This window comes from Procambarus clarkii, chromosome 5, assembly GCF_040958095.1.
Source record: "Procambarus clarkii isolate CNS0578487 chromosome 5, FALCON_Pclarkii_2.0, whole genome shotgun sequence".
Taxonomy (NCBI): Eukaryota; Metazoa; Arthropoda; class Malacostraca; order Decapoda; family Cambaridae; genus Procambarus; species Procambarus clarkii.
In genome coordinates this window covers 38,386,219-38,406,914 of record NC_091154.1, presented here as the reverse complement: position 1 = coordinate 38,406,914, position 20,696 = coordinate 38,386,219, and the positions used below count along the sequence as shown (strand labels likewise).

Sequence of the window (20,696 nt, the reverse complement as noted above, 5' to 3'; positions counted from 1 at the left end):
ACGAGAATCAAGATGATAAAGGAGAATGAAGAAAAATTTAAGACAATGGCATTGGTGGACAACAGTAACACATTTAAGAATTATGCAATAATAAATACAAATTCGTCCTTCACTTATGGTAAAAGAAAGTCTACTTGGAAGGACTTTATTTACATGAGATTAAGATTAGGATATAAATATATCTGGCAATACGATGTTGATGTCAGTGAAAAAGATAAGGAGTGTAAATTATGTAGTATGCCGCACGCCCACACCTTAGATCATTATGTATTAGTGTCAGCTTATTGATAACTATAGAAATAAGGAAATAAGTAGTGTACCACATCAAATTGTTTGGATGTGTGATAATGATATGACAGAATACTAAGGAGATACAAGTATTTTGCCCCAAGAGTGTAACACTTATATGCTGTGCTTACTATATTAACCTGCAATGTTAAATGTGATTCTTGTACTGTGATTTTTGGATCACTCACTGAATTTGTGCGCCTCTTGAGGGACTTGAAGTAGAGGGGAGTAGAAATAGTCTAAGCTACTCTATGCCTTTGAGATGTATTTTATTGTCTCGATAAACGTACTTGAACTTGAACTTGTAACGTTGTGTACCATGACATTAGCAAAGCTTTTGATAGAGTGCCATACGAAACACTGATTAAAATAAGAGTGGATGGTATTGTGGGTATTTTAAGTTGGATTAGGGCAAGATTATACCAAAGGAAACAAAGAGTTAGTATAACTGGAGTTAAGTCAGAGTGGGGAAACTGTTGTAAGTGGAGTGCCTCAAGGATCTTTCCTGGGACCTCTCTTGTTTACAGTATGCATAATAATTTAGATTCGGAAATTAGCAGCAATTTTTGCAAATTTGCCGACGATACGAAAATCGGGCAGTTAATAAATTCAGAAGACTCAAAATCTCTTCAATACGCTCTAGGTATTCAAATAAGTTTATTGAGGTATTCATACACACAAAGAGATGAAGCAGCTCAAACTATTCTCACCCAGTACGCTCTAGGTAGGGTATCGAAATAGCCTAAATGTTTACAGTTGAAGTTTAATATTGACAAATGCATAAGATTCAAATGAATGAAATGTTATTCACCCAAATTAATCATCTCAATTTGTATGATGAAGGATGAAAAGAGACCTTAAACTCTAGGGAAAAAAACAACGATTTTGAAGCCGAGGCTGGGAAGGAGGATTAGCCAGCTGCTGCAAAACTAAGGTTATATCCCACGGATCAAAGGTCACGAAGAACATCACTGCTGACCAAATGCTCACATCACCTTGGCCAGTAGCCGCGTACACTACTGTCGCTCCGCTGCCTCCAGGACCCCATACATATATTCTTCAGTGATTTAGACACACTACGAAGATGCTCATAGAAACACCAGCAGCATTCGCGGGGCTCGACCAGATCGACGATGAACTAACGCCGGCCTTTGAAGGAGCCTTGTTGAGCATGGCCGTCATGCTGTCTCTCGGCATCGTCATCTGCTGTATTTGGTACGTAGCACCTTCCCTCACACCCAGGGGCTCCTCGCTTCTCTCTGGTTTACCATATATGTTAACGATCTAAACAGAAACATTTTCAGATTATACAATGCTAAGATTTTTGTGTATATGGGACAAACTGTTGGGTAACAATAAGTTTGCATATGATCGTTGGATTGTTTCAACCGTTGGTCAGGTATATATTTGTGGGGGTTCCATTTAAATACGAGACTTAGATGTAGTTTTAAAATTAACGAAAAACTGGCAGCTGCAGTTTAATTGTGACAAATGTAAGATTATGAGTCGAGGTAACGATAATAGTATCGTTATGGAGGTAATGTATCAAGGTAACGATAATAGCAAGTAGCTACCTGCTGGGTAATGTTAATCTGAGTCATTATAGATAAGATCTTATATCAAAAAACATTATATAAATATTCTAAATTACGACTCGTATTAAAAGTGCCAGTAATAAGACCTCTAATGTTATTATTCAGCTTTATCTTGCATTTGGTTGGTCCCATTTATATTAGAAAAGGAAGATTAGTGTAATTCCTAAAATTGCAAAACTGTACTATGGAGAGAGACTAGAGAAGCTTAATTTACCGTTGCTAGAAAGACGAGGATTAACGTGCACGTGAATGAATGTGAATTCAATTGGTTGTATATATATTGAACGATGAGTAACCTATTCATGACAGTATGCAGCTTTTCATGAGATGAACGACCAAGAAACTAAGAATTAAGACCAAATATTTAAATTAGAAATTAAATACTGGCCGGCAATCGTGTGGAGATGCGTAGTCCGACTTGTCAACTAGCTAGCGCTTGTATATAAGAATCTTGGAGGATGTAAATTACATTGGAGCTCCCTCGTAGGGTCAATATTTGCTTTCTGACATTTTCTTAATTCTTACGTAAACTTGCAGGAAAGTTTCGATCAAAGATGATTAGTTGAGAAAAGTTATTGGGCTTTCTGAAGTGCATTTTACTCTTTCCTAATGATATCTCACTCAAAGACTTAACAGTTAAAAACAGAAATACCTTATCAGATCCAAACTATGGTGTTTATGGAAAGCTTATGGTGTTATAAACATGGAGAGACGCAGATCTGAGAAGTGGTTGACAAGTTTAGATTTAAATGCGTTAGTGTAGTACTCTGTATTGAATCTTATTTAGGTGTATTAAGCTAATATATATATATTCTCCTGCTCAGTCTCCTGACCTGACCGCCAAATTCTTCAAGACGGGCCCAGTGCTCTTGACGCTCTACAATTTCAATTAGATATTAGGTAGATAGTATAATTATTATGCAGTTGAGGCTATCTACATTATTAAAACATCATATACATTGGAACCGCATTGCATGGGTCAATAAGCGTTCTGCAGTTCCCTTAATTCTTATGTTCTGATAAATTTACGCTGCGCCATTTTTTCAGCAGCTGCTGCAAGCCAATGACCAAGGAGGAAGAGGAGGAGGCCCTGATGTCGAGACCTTTACCTACAAGCTACAGAACCATCTAATTTGGACCCTTCACGACCACCTTCAGATGTTACTTTGAGGACGTGTCCCTCCTTCAGACACTACTTTGAGGACGTGTCCCTCCTTCAGACACTACTTTGAGGACGTGTCCCTCCTTCAGACACTACTTTGAGGACGTGTCCCTCCTTCAGACACTACTTTGAGGACGTGTCCCTCCTTCAGACACTACTTTGAGGACGTGTCCCTCCTTCAGACGCTACTTTGAGGACGTGTCCCTCCTTCAGACGCTACTTTGAGGACGTGTCCCTACTTCAGACGCTACTTTGAGGACGTGTCCCTCCTTCAGACGCTACTTTGAGGACGTGTCCCTCCTTCAAACGCTACTTTGAGGAAGTGTCCCTCCTTCAGACGCTACTTTGAGGAAGTGTCCCTCCTTCAGACGCTACTTTGAGGAAGTGTCCCTCCTTCAGACGCTACTTTGAGGAAGTGTCCCTCCTTCAGACGCTACTTTGAGGACGTGTCCCTCCTTCAGACACTACTTTGAGGACGTGTCCCAAGTTATCCTACCTGAGCCTCGTCCAGACACCACCTCTCGCTCGCCAACTTCACATACTCTCAAATCTACAATCATGCATTTATTTTGTTTCAATTAAATTAATTTTCCATTTTGTATTAATTTGTTGATATTAAGGATGGGTTCAACTACTTTTCTCACATGTCATTTATTATTAAGGTTTGTCATGCTTTTCAAAGTGTTCAACATAAATCTGTATTCAAATTTGATAGTTAATGTACAAATAATTTAATTGTTAACATGTCATAATGCATAATAATGTATCATAATAATGTATTATAATGCATTATTAACTTTATTGAATTCATGGAATAACAACTTTGCAGAATCTAATTAAAGTAATTCTATTGCCTTCAATATGTTGTTTCTAAACCCCGACTAATGTTTAACTAAATATATATAGCTTCCAGTCTGTTCTTACGTAGTATAACACGCGGGAACTATAGGTATACTTTCCCCGGATCTGTCCTAGCTGCTGCCTAACAGCTTGAGAGCTGTCGTTCAAGGGTATACCTTATAGCATAGTATAATACACTGGATACCTGGCTGCGTCTGAATCTCTCTCTCTCTCTCTCTCTCTCTCTCTCTCTCTCTCTCTCTCTCTCTCTCTCTCTCTCTCATCTGTTTCCTTACCCCCGTCTCTCTCTTCCCCTATCCTCACTTCTCCAATTCCCCCTTCCCCCCCCCCCTTCTCCTCCTCTTCTTCTTCTTCCTCTTTCTCATAAAAATTATACAAAGAAGTACTTAAGCAGCATGACTATGAGAAGAAATACAGGATAGAGATCATTTCCGAAGACTCCTCTAATAGATACTCTTCAATGGTATGCGAGATAAAAGATCTAAAACATACTATTATGATTGTTTTAAATAAAATTAACATAACGTAACGTTAAAAAAACATGAAACTATTCCCCAAATATTGGGATCAACGAAGAGCTCAAAACAACACTATTCCTTGTTGTTGACGGTGGAATGTTGTCAGTTGTTGTTGTTTTAGATTCAGCTACTCGGAAGCCTCAAATATTTGAAAAGCTAATGATCAAACTGTTTTAATTCTGTCTATCTAACCCTAATATACTTGGAGCTCTTGCCAATATGGCTTCATACCCAAAACAAAAAAGCACCAACGATGCTTTAATTTACATGCTTGACTTGATACATGCAGCTCTTGACAAAAAAAGTACCCTATAGGTCTCTCTGTTGACCTGCGTAAGGCTTTTGACGCTGTTAACCACAAAAACCTTTTCAAACTGCACAGCTATGGAATCAGAGGTCACTCTCTGCAATACTTTCAATCTTAATATGTGAACGATGCTACTTCTCCCACTCTGCCAATTAACAGTGGTGTTCCTCTATGAAATTTATATCAATAATCAACTAAATTTCACGCAGTACCTGAAATCAGTTTTATTTACTGATGACAGAGCATTCATGTTCTCAAATACTAACCCAAATATTCTAACAATGAATGCTGAACTGAAGAATACAATTTATGGCTGATTACTAACAAACTCTAGCACAGAAAATACGTATAGTCCCTTGAGAGACTTGCAATAGAGGGTAGCAACAGCCCTCTGAGGGACTTGCAACAGAGGGGGGAGTAGTAACATCCCCTTGAGAGAATTGTGTCCCTTTGAGAAGTATTTTATTGGCATAATAAACTTACTTGCACCAGACAGCAATTATATTAATCTTCCATTAGTCACGGAGGACTAGTGCTCGGAACATTAACCTTGAGACTGAGGAGAGCATTAACAAAATCTGGGTAAACTGTTTACAGCTGCTTTAATATCATTCAGGTGCTTGTGTAGACAATGAGCAGTTATGGAACAAATGATACCGGGTAATATAATAGTCGTGGGGATCGTTGTATTGTTCCATGCGGGAGTTGGCGTGGGTACAAATTAGATATGCCAGACCAACCACCACCAATTCCTGCCTCAACACAATTACCCACCAACTGTTTCGATCCAGCCATCATTTCCCTCCGTCCCTGAAACATTTTTCCCTTACTCCCCTCACCTATACCTTCCCCTGTGTATGTATATAAAATGTATGATTAATATTTTGTACTTTTTTATCCTGAGGATGACACACAGTGTGTGTGTATACTCACCTATTTGTGCTTGCGGGGGTTGAGCTCTGGCTCTTTGGTCCCGCCTCTCAACTGTCAATCAACTGGTATTGTGTGTATGTAGTGTTTCTTCTATCGCTCTCACACTGAGGAACACTGCAATAGGCCTACTGAAACAAACAAGGCAGGTCCCATATTTAAATCCAACCATTTAAACTCTTTAATCCATCTCTATTAAACTCTTTAATCCATCTCAATTTAGTAACATTAAAATGTTACTAAATTGTTTGCCTCTATAATTCTGCTAATTTATTTATATCTCCTCTTTTTCCATTTGAATACTTCAATCATATTACCATCACTCTTAGTCATTCCACATAATGTAAATGACGTTTTGTTTAATTTCTCATTATAAGAGAGATTTCTAATTTAAGAATTAACTTTGTCATCACTCTGTAAGTGAATTTATGTCCAATCTGCAGTCTGGAAGCCAAAATTGCATAATTAATATTAGTCTATATCTCTTTTTTAAATAAAATATTTAATAACCATCATGCTAAGAGTTCCTACCTCTTTGTGGAGCGTGAAGACGGTCTTGCCCGTCTACATTAACTACATTGTTAATGTCGCCTTTTAATAAATGGCCTTTATCCATTATGAGTCGTAACATCACTAAGGATTATTGTTCACTCGCATCTTGGGCGAAAAGGGCTCGTTACCATCTCTAATTTTGTCCTTTATTTCCACACTGGTAATGCTGCACTTATTCACAGGAATCCACATGTTACACCTGACTCCTGAAGTCAGGTGTAACCTGACTCTCGAGGTCCTGAAGATCACGGACACAAACACAACTGACTACTCACGCAACCCGTCCCTCACACTAGGCTTTGTAACACTAGGCTGTGTAAAGCAGCGGCCGTCCTCTCCAGACGCATTCGTCAATTTTAACATTCTGTGTAATAAACATTGGTTTATTCTCATATATAAATTAATATTATTATACATAAAAATTATATGTATAGTTAGGCGTAGGTTAGGTTCTGCTGGCGATTATTTGTATTTTAAGTACATGGGTGAAGCATTTATAGAATTGTGGTTCGAACAGAGGACGTGAGCGAAGAACTTGTTCCGGAAGTGTTTGCACGTCACCAGTTGTGAGTCGCGTGTCAAATGCTTTCAATTCATAAACAGGGGGTTTGGCGGCTGGATTAACGAGCTTGGACCTATGTATGCGCAACCCGTCCTCGACTCAAGTCCATTACATTCAGCGGTCAACCCCACAGACGCATTCATAAATTTTAATATGCTGTTCATTCAAAACGGGAATTTTCGCAAGTATAAATTAATATTATAATATATTAGCATATTGTGTATATATAGGCATAGGATAGGTTAGGTTAGGTGTTTAGGTTCTGTTGGCGATTATTTGTATTTGTAGTATGTGGGTGAAGCATTTATAGCGTTGTGATTCGAACAAAATTCGTCAATGAACCACTTGTTCCGGAAGTGTTCGAACGTCAGCAGTTGTGAGTCGTGTGTAAACCGCTTTTCATTCATAAACAGGGGGTTTGGCGGGTGCATGGAATCACTTTTGGATCTTTGTTTGGAGGACGGGCTGGTATGCGAGGACGGGTTGACTCACTATACAGTAAGCAGTCCATCCTCAACAACACAACCCGTCCTCAGGCCAGGCTCATTACAGCTGCGTCCATCCACCACGAAGCATTCGTAAATTTTAACGTATTGTGTATTAAAAATTATTTTGTTCTCATTTATATATATTAATATTATTATGTAATAAGTTCTTTGTATAGTTAGTCATAGGTTAGGTGGTCGGACACCTCCTTGGTGGTGTTAGGTGTTAGTTAGTGTTAGTGTTAGTTAGTGTTAGTCATAGGTTAGGTGGTCGGACACCTTAGGTGGCCGCTCCACACGGATAGGTTAGGAGTCGGTCGGCCGAGCGGACAGCACGCTGGACTTGTGATCCTGTGGTCCTGGGTTCGATCCCAGGCGCCGTCGAGAAACAATGGGCAGAGTTTCTTTCACCCTATGCCCCTGTTACCTAGCAGTAAAATAGGTACCTAGGTGTTAGTCAGCTGTCACAGGCTGCTTCCTGGGGGTGGAGGCTTGGTCGAGGACCGGGCCGCGGGGACACTAAAGCCCCGAAATCATCTCAAGATAACCTCAAGAAGGTTAGGTGTTTAGGCTCTGCTGGCGACTATTTGTATTTGAACTAACTGGGGTGAAGCATTTAGTGATCTGGTTGAAGTAACTGAGTTACGATTGGAACAGAAGACGTCAGTGAAACACTGTTCGAACGTCATCAATTGTGAGTCAGCCCGTCCTCCAAACAAAGATCCAAAAGTGATTCCATCCACCCGCCAAACCCCCTGTTTATGAATGAAAAACGATTTACACACGACTCACAACTGATTTCGTTCGAACACTTCCGGAACAAGTGTTTCACTGACGAGTTTTGTTCGAACCACAACGCTATAAATGCTTCACCCACGTACTACAAACGCAAATAATCGCCAACAGAACCTAAACACCTAACCTAACCTATGCCTATATATGCACAATATGCTAATATATTATAATATTAATTTATATTTGAGAAAATTCCCGTTTTGAATGAACAGCATGTAAAAATTGATGAATGCGCCTGTGGGGTCGACCGCTGGATGGAATGGACTTGAGTCGAGGACGGGTTGTACAAATACAAATAATCACCAACAGAACCTAAACACCTAACTTAACATATGCACAATATGCTAATATATTATATTATTAATTTATATTTGAGAAAATTCCCGTTTTGAATGAACAGCATGTTAAAATTTATGAATGCGTCTGTGGGGTCGACCGCTTAATGTAATGGACTTGAGTCGAGGACGGGTTGTGTGAGTAAACTGTTTTTCATTAATAAACACTGATTTTGCCGGCTGGATTGACGAACATTTGCCTTTTTGCGATGAGGACATGTTGCACGTTTCAACATTTTTGGAGTTTTGACTACTTTTCGAACAATGCTTTGCTTATAACCTCTGTTTGAATCGCAACAGCACTCTGTAAATGCTTCACCCACGTCTTCAAATCTTCATATACAAAGCCTGAGGAGGGATTATGTGTCTAAAGTGTCTTTCATTCATAAATAGGGAGCTTGTTGGCAGGATTAACGAGCAGTTAGCCCTTGATTATAAACACAGGCTGCTGGATCATCACTCAAGCAATTATAATCATTAACTAAAGTAAACAGATTTGCAAGTGAAAAAAAGTATTTGCTCTCTACACTTTTAGTATAAATTATGGAATGATTATAGAATACAATAACATAATATGTCAGACCTGACAGCTGAGTGGACAGAGCTTCGGATTCGTAGTCCTGGGGTTCCGGGTTCGATCCCGGTGAAGGCGGAAACAAATAAGCAAAATGTTTCTTTCACCCTGCTGTCCCTGTTACCTAGCAGTAAATAGGTACCTGGGAGTTAGACAGCTGCTACGGGCTGCTTCCTGGGGGTGTGTAACAAAAAGGAGGTCTGGTCGAGAACCGGGCCGCGGGAGCGCTAAGCCCCGAAATCATCTAAGCATCTCGAGATAACCTCAAGATACAATAGAACACTGCGATAAATATCACTGTGGAAGGTCTTAAAGAGCGTTGTGTTGACAAAATAAATTATACAAGTATTTTTATTATTTATTATCTCAGATTGGACAAAAACACCCCATTAAATGTTTGTACCAATCATTTACATACTCGTAATACATATTGTTTTCAGTAAAGAAAAAAATCCTGAAAATAATTTAATGGGGCCCTTAATTGCCAAAGAATTTGGTAAGATAGAGGAAAAAGACTGATGACTGAGAGATGGAAAAACATTCACCTGATCTTCTAATCATTCTGTAATCTTAAGACAGAGGAAAAGATTATAAGGAAGATTGAAAAAGCTTCAATGGCCCCTGATATAGGAAATCAATATTGTTAATGACCTGTTGTCACAGAATCCAGTTGCTTCATCCGCGCTTAAAGACCCTTTGGTGATGTCTAACTGAAGAATACTAGTAGTCAAACTCTCCAGGTGCAGGTGGGAAGTACTTCGATGGGTACATGCTGTATTCCTGTGGCGCAGGCGGCATGTACCTATGGCGAGACAAGGAACCTCTAACTGCAGGAGGCAAGTACGTCAAAAGAGGAGAATCCCTGTATTCCGCAGATGATGGCGGGAGATTTTTGGGGCGTGATAAGTACGTTTCTCCTTCAGACGCATGTGGGAAGGACCTCGTCCTGGGGTAGTAGTCGGCATCCACAGGAGCATGGATCCGGCGGAGGCCAGGCATAAACCGGGCACTAGGCAACTCAGAGGCTATGGAAGAGATAACGCAACAGATTAGTAGACTCACAGTTGAAAAAGGGGAATAAGCACAAAAATACATAAATAAGCACAGCTATACAATTATATATAGGAAGGTGATTGTTTACAACACTACATCATAATAACAAGCTTACCAAATGCATATATTTACTAATATATGCATTTACATATTTTACTAATTATTTTATCTTTTTTCAAATAAAAATTTTAAATGAATACAAATTGAACAAAATACAAATGAGTTGTGCATATAAACTCCTCCGTCTTCTGCTCATTTTATATTTCAGCTGAAAACAGTGGTATTAAACTTTCAAGTCCTCTTTTTTCCAATTTACGTGTTGGATAAATTTAATTTTTCTCCCGATTTAAACCATTAACAAAAGTGCTAAACCGCGTTTACCTTGAGGAACAAGCACGAATGGCTTGGCCGGGGGCTCCGGCCTGCTGAGGGCGAGGCCGAAAACCGCCAGAAGTAGCAAACAAGCTCTGAAGACCACCGTCCTGGACATTGTTGCCGATGACTGCATGACTGAATACACTGTGATCCCATCAAGGCTTCATATAGCCCTGGCTGGCCTCACGGGGCGACGTCTCACCTCCATCGATTGATGAAGATTAAGCCACCCAAAAGGTGGCACGGGCATGAATAGCTCGTAAGTGGTGGCCCTTTTGAGCCATTACCAGTATCAATAGATGATACTGGAGATCTGTGGAGGTGCGACTGCACCCTGGGTGACGGGAGATGTCTCCCGTCCACCTCCATCCGTGATTCAACAAGTAAATACCAGCTAGGGGTTCCCGCCTGGTGGTACAGTCGGGTTCGTTCTCGACTCATAATCGAGAATTCCGGATGGAACAAATGATTGGGCGCATTTCCTGTCACCTAGCAGTAAGTAGGTACCCAGGAGTTAGTCAATTGTTGTGGAGTTGCATCCTGGGGAGGATCAGTAACTCGACCAAGGGGAAGGGACCGCGATATAAAACTAACATGTATATACAATTTTCAATTTCATCGTGCATATATACAATCTGGCTGCCTGTCCAGTGACGCAATGAATTATTATTATTATTATTACCAAGGATAACGAGACAAGTGAGTCATTAACAAACTATGAAAAGGTTCTTTCTTATTTTCTCTATTTTTTGTTTTAAAGTATCATTTAGAAATACCTTGAAAATAGAGCATTATTCACTTAAAAACACTATTGAAACACACACACACACACACACACACACACACACACACACACACACACACACACACACACACACACACACACACACAGGAGTTACTGCAGTTACAATGATTCTTATGTTCATAAGTTATGTTCTTATGTGCGTATTACACAAAGTTACAGCTCTGCTCCTGTGCCAGGTAAGTCCACTACGGGCTAACCATAGCCCGTGCTACTTGGAACTTTTTGTTCCCAGTAGCTGAATCTATAACATGTGCTTATTATCTGCACTTGCGTTCCCAGTATTGCTTTTTAGCACTTCTCATTAGTCTAATCGCCGAAACTATTAGCTCAGAAATACCATCCCCAATTCTCTGTAAATTCAATTCAATCCTCATTACCTCATTATGGGCTATTCATGGTGGTGGCTTAATCTTCACCAAGCAATCAACCTCAGTCACATTTTTATCTTTTCTCAGGCATTCTACAACTATTCTCATGTCTTCGTTTAGCAATTATCTCCCTTCACCGAATCTGGGAATCGACAGGAGTAGGATAATAAACGATCTAACATTGTGTTGGTCCTCAAATTCAAGTTCAAGTATGTTTATTGAGATAAGCAATAAATACATCTCAAAGGGATAGAATAGCTTAGGCTATTTCTACCCCCCTCTACTTCAAGTCCCTCAAGGGGCGTCAACACGGCGAGGTATGTTGTAATTGGTACACGGTAGTTATAATATCAGATGATATTACAACATTTTTGTAATATCTGATATTGTAGTTGTAATATCATCCGATATTACAACCACTAGTCCTATACAGTGACTCATTAATCACCATGTACATATGGTAACATTAACCACCGGTCCCATACGGTGACACATTAACCACCCATTACATACGGGAAATAATTCTCCGAACACCATTTGAATATTTAAAACATATTTAGTCTAAAGCAAAATATATAATTTATATATACGATAAGAATTACCATATAGGTTAGCAGTTTCTTGGATTATATCCTTTTCATTAATATATTAAACAGGGGTGGGACTTTATACTCCTCTAAGTGTTCAGTTCAAAAGATCTTACAGATGACATACAACCTAGATACCACTCTGCTACGCCTTTCTTTCACGAATATACTCCTCTATCCAGTGTAATAACCTTCAACGCTAAAAGCAGACAGTTAATATGATAACTGCTTTGTTCGCTTTAACAAAGATTCCTTGTATGTCATTAAATACTCAACAGTGATCGTTTACTTGCATTGTCAAACTGTAGATTTTACTTTGCAATGATCAAAGATCATTTGATTAATCTTTTTTTGTAATATCCTTCAATCTGTTCATTAATTATGTTTGTGTACTCGCCTAATTGTGTGTATGCTTGTGTCAATAGAAAGCGAGATCTAGCTCTATAGCCCTAATTTTTATCTACTGTTCCTGGTGGTTTTTCCATTTTCTGATGTTCTAATATGCTTTGTCATATTTGCTCTCAAAGTTGTCATTCACCATAAGACAACTAATGCCCATTCCTGTAGGCACACATGCACCATTATACAGATATATGTGAATATCCAAGTAGCATTGAATACAAGAAATTTGACAAATCTTAACTCAAAAACTTTTAAATGGTGTAATAAAACAATGTTATAAAACATGTAATATATTTCTACATCAGAATATATATTTCTATAATTTTACTATTAAAGTTAATTACACATTTTTACAATTTAATTTTAAGCTCTCCTCATGACAGAAATAAACATCTATATATTTATGAAAAAGCTTCATAATTAAAGCTTTCCTAACAGTAAGAACATAAGAACATAAGAACAAAGGTAACTGCAGAAGGCCTATTGGCCCATACGAGGCAGCTCCTATTCTATAACCACCCAATCCCACTCATATACTTGTCCAACCCGTGCTTGAAACAATCGAGGGACCCCACCTCCACAATGTTACGCGGCAATTGGTTCCACAAATCAACAACCCTGTTACTGAACCAGTATTTACCCAAGTCTTTCCTAAATCTAAACTTATCCAATTTATATCCATTGTTTCGTGTTCTGTCCTGTGTTGATACTTTTAATACCCTATTAATATCCCCCCGGTTATGTCCATTCATCCACTTGTAAACCTCTATCATGTCACCCCTAACTCTTCGCCTTTCCAGTGAATGCAACTTAAGCTTTGTTAATCTTTCTTCATATGAAAGATTTCTAATTTGGGGAATTAACTTAGTCATCCTACGCTGGACACGTTCAAGTGAATTTATATCCATTCTATAATATGGCGACCAAAACTGAACTGCATAATCTAAATGGGGCCTAACTAGAGCAAGATATAGCTTGAGAACCACACCAGGTGTCTTGTTACTAACGCTGCGATTAATAAATCCAAGTGTCCGATTTGCCTTATTACGAACATTTATGCATTGATCCTTTTGTTTTAAATTCTTACTAATCATAACTCCCAGATCCCTTTCGCAATCCGACTTCGCAATCACAACACCATCTAGCTCGTATCTTGTAACTCTATCATCATTACCTAACCTCAGAACTTTACATTTATCAGCATTAAACTGCATCTGCCAATCCTTTGACCATTTCAAAACCCTATCTAGATCAACTTGAAGTGATAGTGAGTCCTCCTCCGAATTAATTTCCCTACCGATTTTTGTATCATCGGCAAATTTGCAAATGTTGCTACTCAAACCTGAATCTAAATCATTTATATATATTATAAACAACAGAGGTCCCAGGACAGAGCCTTGAGGCACTCCACTTACAACATTTTCCCACTCTGACTTGATTCCATTTATACTAACTCTCTGTTTCCTTTGGTATAGCCATGCCCTAATCCAGCTTAATATAGCACCCCCAATACCATGAGACTCTATTTTTTTAATCAGTCTTTCATGTGGCACTGTATCAAAAGCTTTGCTAAAGTCAAGGTATACAACATCGCAATCCTTACCACTATCAACTGCCTCAACAATGCTAGAATAAAAAGATAACAAATTTGTTAAACATGAACGGCCATTTATAAAACCATGTTGCGACTCAATTATTAATTTATGTTTTTCAAGATGAAGACGAATTTTATTTGCTATTATAGATTCGAGTAACTTTCCCACAATAGACGTTAGGCTAATTGGTCGATAGTTAGACGCAAGTGATCTATCTCCTTTCTTAAAAACTGGTATCACATTAGCAACTTTCCAAAACTCTGGCACTCTGCCTGACTCTATTGATTTATTAAATATGGTTGACAGTGGGTCACAAAGCTCCTCTTTGCATTCTTTAAGCACCCTAGCAAACACTTCATCCGGCCCTGGGGATTTGTTTGGTTTGAGTTTTACTATTTGTTTAAGAACATCCTCCCTGGTAACTGCTAAACTCGTCAACCTGTCCTCGTCCCCACCCACATAGACTTGTTCGGCTGAAGGCATATTGTTAAGTTCCTCTTTAGTAAATACAGATACAAAATATTTATTAAAAATACTACTCATCTCTTCATCACTATCTGTTATTTGACCTGTCTCAGTTTTTAATGGACCTATCCTTTCCCTAGTCTTAGTACGATATAACTGAAAAAACCCTTTAGGATTTGTCTTTGCTTGCCCTGCTATGCGAACTTCATAGTTTCTTTTTGCTTTCCTTATCTCTTTTTTAACATTTCTAACCAGTTGTAATTAACTATTAACTGTGTGGAGAACAGAGGCATCAGGTTACAAGATATTGCTACATTCAATTTTTATTTGGTGAATTCAAATAGTAAAATTAAGTGAACAAGACAAGAATTAGTTTTAGATTTTGTATTATGCAATGAACACTTAAAAAATAAGTGGACTAAATGCACCAGGCTTACTAAAACATCTTACAGGGTAAATTCACATGTATTTGGCTCGTTGCCAGTTAAAGGATAATGGTGCCCAAGAAAAATTACTGTGTCTCTGCAATGGAGCACAGAACACAACCACAAAAATGTCGGTAACCCTCTTAACATAGTCCAAAAAAAAATAAAAAAAAAATTAGTGAAGATGTAAAAAAAGGATCTAATATAAACCTGATAGAATAAATATTTTAACACTCATCCATAAATCTGTGTATTGGTCTCATGAAAATCAGTTATATTTATCATTACATTTTATTTAAGAAATAATATTTGATTTAAGTTTTTCTTTTGTTTTCCGACAAATGTATAGTCCTTAAACTGTAGGAAAACACAGTAGTAGACACCTAGTGCATTATTGGTGCATTATTGATAATAATTGATACATCCAATCACTGGCATTGCAACTGGTCCATTTCCAATATCACGACACATGCCAAGCATAACCAAATTAATTGCAAATGTCAGTGATGGATGTCAAACACACACTGCTAACTTGCACATTAATATCAGACCTTAACAGTCAGTGGTTTCAAATATACGAGCCACTGAACATGGGTTCTGGATACTAGTACCCAGGCACACAGGAGGGAATTGAAAAAGAAAAAAAAAGCCCCTAAACAATATGAAAAAGCCAGTAGAGAGTACTGACACACCCTGCCACCATGTCCAGTAATATCTGATCTTAATGCTGAGTGATTTAAAAAGTAATGAACCAGCAGACATTGAGGTACCTGTTGCAAGAGTTTGATACCCCAGGAATTATGAATGTAATTCTGAGAAAGTTGCCAAATAGTACTGAAATGGAGGTATAATATAGACAATACTATACATGGCTATTCTCAGTACTGGCAAAATTACCTTACAAATATCTTTGGTGCAAGAGATATTATATATATTAATCAATCATCAAATTAACCATGCAAAGAGAGGCAACCTGTATCTAATTTAGTTACACTTGCAGGTAATGAACTTGATATAAGATAACAGCATAGTCACTTAATATAAGATAACAGCATAGTCACTGTTAATATAATATTAATATTTTAATGGGCAATGGTGTACATCAATATTAAAAGGTTACCATTAATTCTAAAATCAGAAAACAAACTACAGTACATCAAATATAGCAAGAAGAGACATGAAGAAATGTAATAAATCACAGCAGCATAAGCGTACAGAATCTACGAGAGAATACTTATCTTATTACAGAGTTTGTGTGCACATAGCTGGAGACTCGGACACATTAATATCCTAATGAAATTTACTTTTTAATGAAAACTGTCACTTGCATCTGTAGCAGATAAAGAAAAACAGTCATATCAATTCATTATTAATGCAAAAGTCAGTAAGATAAATTCATTCAAAAACCTAGATGGGAAAACAATCTATAAAACCATTAGTCTATTGAATTGAAAAGGTACTAGTTTTGTACATTTTCTAAATAACATTTGAGTTTCATCCCACAATTGTTATCTTCTTGTGTTTCCTCTCTGCTGAAACCAAACTCTAGTAGCAATAAGAAGATTATTCACATTTTTTTTATACCATTCTCTGTTATACTGCCCATGAACCAGATGATGATCATCGAGAAATTTCTTATAGAATTCCGACATTTCATCAGCCGATAGGGTTTTCTGATCTTCCGTGTTCTCTCCATATTTTTCTTTTAAGCGGACTCGAATGAACTCTTCCTTCATCTGGAAATAAATGTAAAAACTCATGGATCCTGTAAAAATTACATCACCTTGTAGGGTAACCATGTGTGCATCTAATATGGCACACATTATGCCTACAAGCTATTGCTATTTCTGTATATCATTAAACAGTAATACACATAAACAGAAAACAATGCAGTATTTAATGGCATTTTAATGGTCCTATTGGAGTATATGAAACTATTAAAAAAGTGACTAATATCTTAAGTATTTGTTTAAATTCTGAACTTTTGTCTAAAATTAATTTTAATTACCTTTTTAAATTTTGTATTGTGATCTGCCCAAAATCTGTGGTTCCACTCCTGTGTTTTAAAACGTTCCTCTCGATGCCGCCGTTCAAGAGGAGTCTCATCTGGTGGGATGTAAAACTTGGTCATCCTTAAGTTAGACTGTCGATCAGGTGGGCCAACGCAATCACACTTAACTTCTTGTGGGTCAATAAGCATTCCAGTATGATCACTCCCTTTTTCCTGTAAACCAGATTTGGTTAACCCTTCAATATTTAACAAATACGATACAGTTAATATAAAGAAAATCTGATCTTTAACTAGATATTTGTTTAATTACATAAGCAAAAGGATGTTTGCCTTACTTGGGGTTTCCGATGCTTGCCACCACCTGCCACTGGCATGCTACTGTCCGGTGTAGATGCAAAACCACAAACCGGTAAAACATCCTTACCACATCTTGATAACATTAATGAACAATTCCTGGGATGTAGTCCAATCATTTTCCTGTAAAAAATAACCAGCACATCTTACATTAGTGGATGTGTGTATATATGTGTGTGTATATATATATATATATATATATATATATATATATATATATATATATATATATATATATATATATATATATATATAATATATATATTATATATATATGACAATGTCAGACCACGGAGGAAAAATGAAACAGGAAATTTCCTTAAGTACTTTCGTATATTAAATACATCTTCAGAAGGTCACCTTCTGAAGATGTATTTAATATACGAAAGTACTTAAGGAAATTTCCTGTTTCATTTTTCCTCCGTGGTCTGACATTGTCACATTCTTAATCACGTGTTTATTTTCGTGATATACACACATAATATTATATATATATATATATATATATATATATATATATATATATATATATACTGTATATATATATACTGTATATATATATATATATATATATATATATATATATATATATATATATATATATATATATATATATAATTGCATTTTGTGTATAAAGTATCAACTGTGTGCATGTATAGTATCTGTATTGTGTGTACAGTATAGTGTCGGAATTGTGTGTTTAAATACAAACACAGTATCTGTATTGTGAGTGTAGTACTGTAGTAGGCATATTGCTGTTCTACTGTATTGCCTACTGTATAGTAAGCAATACAGTAGGGCATCTGTATTCTGAGAGACCCTTATCGGTACTGTGTGTACAGTTTCTGTATTGTGCATGTACAGTATTTGTATTGTGAAAGTACAGTACCTGCATTGTTTGTATATAGTATATACTGGTATTGTGTATGTATATTGTGTATATACTGTATTGTGTATGTATATTGAGTATAGTGCAGGTATATTGTATATGCTATGCCTGTATAATGTATACACAATGCCTGTATATTGTATACACAATGTCTATATATTGGATTATTCATTCCAAGCATGGAGACCTCATCTTCAGAAAGGTAGAGCTGCACTGGAGAAAGTTTAAAACCGGGCAACAAAAATCACTCCAGAGCTAAGTCAATTCTCATACCTGCTTGATACCTACTTGATGGGGTTCTGGGAATTCTTCTACTCCCCAAGCCCGGCCCAAGGCCAGGTTTGACTTGTGAGAGCTTGGTCCACTAGGCTGTTGCTTGGAGCAGCCCACAGGCCCACATATCCACCAAAGCCTGGTTGGTCCAGCACTCCTTGGAGAAAATTATCTAGTTTTCTCTTGAAGATGTCCATAGCTGTTTCGGCAATATTTCTTATACCCAGGAATAGTTGAGGGCCACAGGGCTAACAGCACTGCAAACCAGGCATGACAAGGCGGATCTCATACAAATTATAAAATACTGAACAAATTGGAGGATATTAATCTGGACCATTTCTTCAATAAGTCAGATGTAACCGAAACAAGGAGCAACTGTTTCAAGCTCAACAAGTCACAATGTATGATTGAAAACAAAAGAAGCATTCTCACCCACAGGATTATAAACCCATGAAACTGCCTACCTGCAGAAGCTGTGAATGTCAAAACTCTGTTGAAATTTAATATCCAGCTAGAAAAACATCATCAGAACCAGGCCACATCATGGGGGCCTTGATGATGATCCTGTCCAGCTGGATTCAGAAATTCAGCAGATTTTGGCATTTACGGCTGGCTACAGATGTATAATATTTTTTGGTTGTATATTGTGCCTGCAGTGTATGCATTTTACCTACGTTATATGAATAAACGTATTATTGATCAATGCGTTATACAATTATTGATAAATGCGCCATATACACGGCAAATATGACTTGCCTCTCACCTGTAAGTCTGCGGAAGCGAATTTAATTCAGCCAGCGGACTGCTGAAGCTCTTATCAAACCTCGATAATGCAATATTATAAACTCCAAGTGTAACACTTGATGAAAATTTCCCTTTAGAGCCGAGACACTTACGTTGTTGTTGATTTAGAGGCGACGACGATGGTGGGATGGGATGCGCCCCACTTACGACGAACTAGTCACGAGATTGTTTATTTTGGTTATTAGGTCAGAGGCAGCTACAGCACAGGACCGTATGTACACAAGTTCGTTTACACTTCGTTCACATGATTGAAAAAAATTCTAAGCACTGAGGCGATATGTTGCCTGTTGGCGGGACAAAATTACTGCGTTTTAAGGCAGATAAACACACTGCTAGGCAGACTCTTGGTGACCGAGTGTGTTATATACGTTGGGAGGTTGCTCTGGCGAGATGCCAAGTGGAACAGCCCAGCCCTAGGCCTCCTGGTGGACACCCGGCTCACAGCAACCACCGCGCTCCCTAACGGCAGCCCTCGTGGCATTATTTATATATTTGCATTATTTAAAACAAAGAAAGTAATATGTGAATCATATAATAATATTAGTGTGAGCTTTTCATTCTTTCCAAGCCGCAGTAACACCTAAATAGGGCTTCGGGTAAGTCTTAAAGCTACCAAATTATAGTTGAGGTAGACGGCCTATGCACATCGATAATATTTATAGTGTTACCATAAAGTACAGTTAAACTTCGTTTCAGTCTAGTGATAGAAATATATACTTTGAGAATTATAATTGTAATTGTGGAAACTATTATATGTGCAATTAATAAATATAACAAGAAAGCAAAGTGTACGTACAGCTACAGTGACCAATATACGCATAAATAATTGTATAAATAATTAGTGTGTGACTGTTTAGCACGGTAGGGATATGAACAGAGTCTGGATATATGTTCAATTCCAAAGACAGTGTTTGATATAGTTTTGATGACAAATACTATTGCTGGGTATGATCGGTTTGAGGTTCTGTCTATGCCAGCTGGCACGTGCTGTACATGTCAGCTGGCACGTGCTGTACATGCCAGCTGGCACGTGCCTTACACGCCAGCTGGCACATGCCATTCGCGCCTGCTGGCCTATGCTGTCCGCGCCAGCTGGCATACGGAAACCCGGGCACCACCAACCCTCTTCATCTCACGGAACACTGCCAACAGCAGCAGCTATATACAGCTGGGTGTATATATCAATGATAACGATAACTCGACAGGATATAATAGAAAAACCTCAACAGCTCCACCCACGTACGTGAGACGCAGCATGTCGATCACAGCTCCACCCACGTACGTGAGACAGCATATAATTGCTATTCAACTAGAGAGTCACAATTA

General features: G+C 37.9%; 1 protein-coding gene across 2 annotated transcripts; it reads right to left on the bottom strand.

The window, feature by feature from the left end:
- Window positions 1-12,828: 12,828 nt before the first annotated feature.
- Window positions 12,829-19,766, bottom strand: Coa8 (Cytochrome c oxidase assembly factor 8). Of its 2 annotated transcripts, none has more exons than XM_045750645.2 (4): window positions 19,463-19,766; window positions 17,386-17,527; window positions 17,048-17,263; window positions 12,829-16,775 (listed from the first exon to the last, which is right to left on the bottom strand). In XM_045750645.2, exons 2-4 carry the CDS (start codon window positions 17,521-17,523, stop codon window positions 16,548-16,550), a joined length of 582 nt encoding a protein of 193 aa, XP_045606601.2. In that variant the 5' UTR covers window positions 17,524-17,527; window positions 19,463-19,766; the 3' UTR covers window positions 12,829-16,547. The 2 variants fall into 2 exon arrangements, with proteins under 2 accessions (XP_045606601.2, XP_045606609.2); XM_045750653.2 differs by having other exon boundaries at window positions 14,922-16,775; window positions 19,330-19,464.
- Window positions 19,767-20,696: the final 930 nt, after the last annotated feature.

Bases quoted from the DNA above. Each gene is read 5' to 3' on its own strand.
- Coa8 (XM_045750645.2), bottom strand. From the start codon at position 17,523: ATGATTGGACTACATCCCAGGAATTGTTCATTAATGTTATCAAGATGT. The intron at 17,264-17,385 runs GTAAGGCAAACA...TCTGGTTTACAG, and splicing joins GCAAGCATCGGAAACCCCAA to GAAAAAGGGAGTGATCATAC. The intron at 16,776-17,047 runs GTAATTAAAATT...ATTTATTTCCAG, and splicing joins ACAATACAAAATTTAAAAAG to ATGAAGGAAGAGTTCATTCG.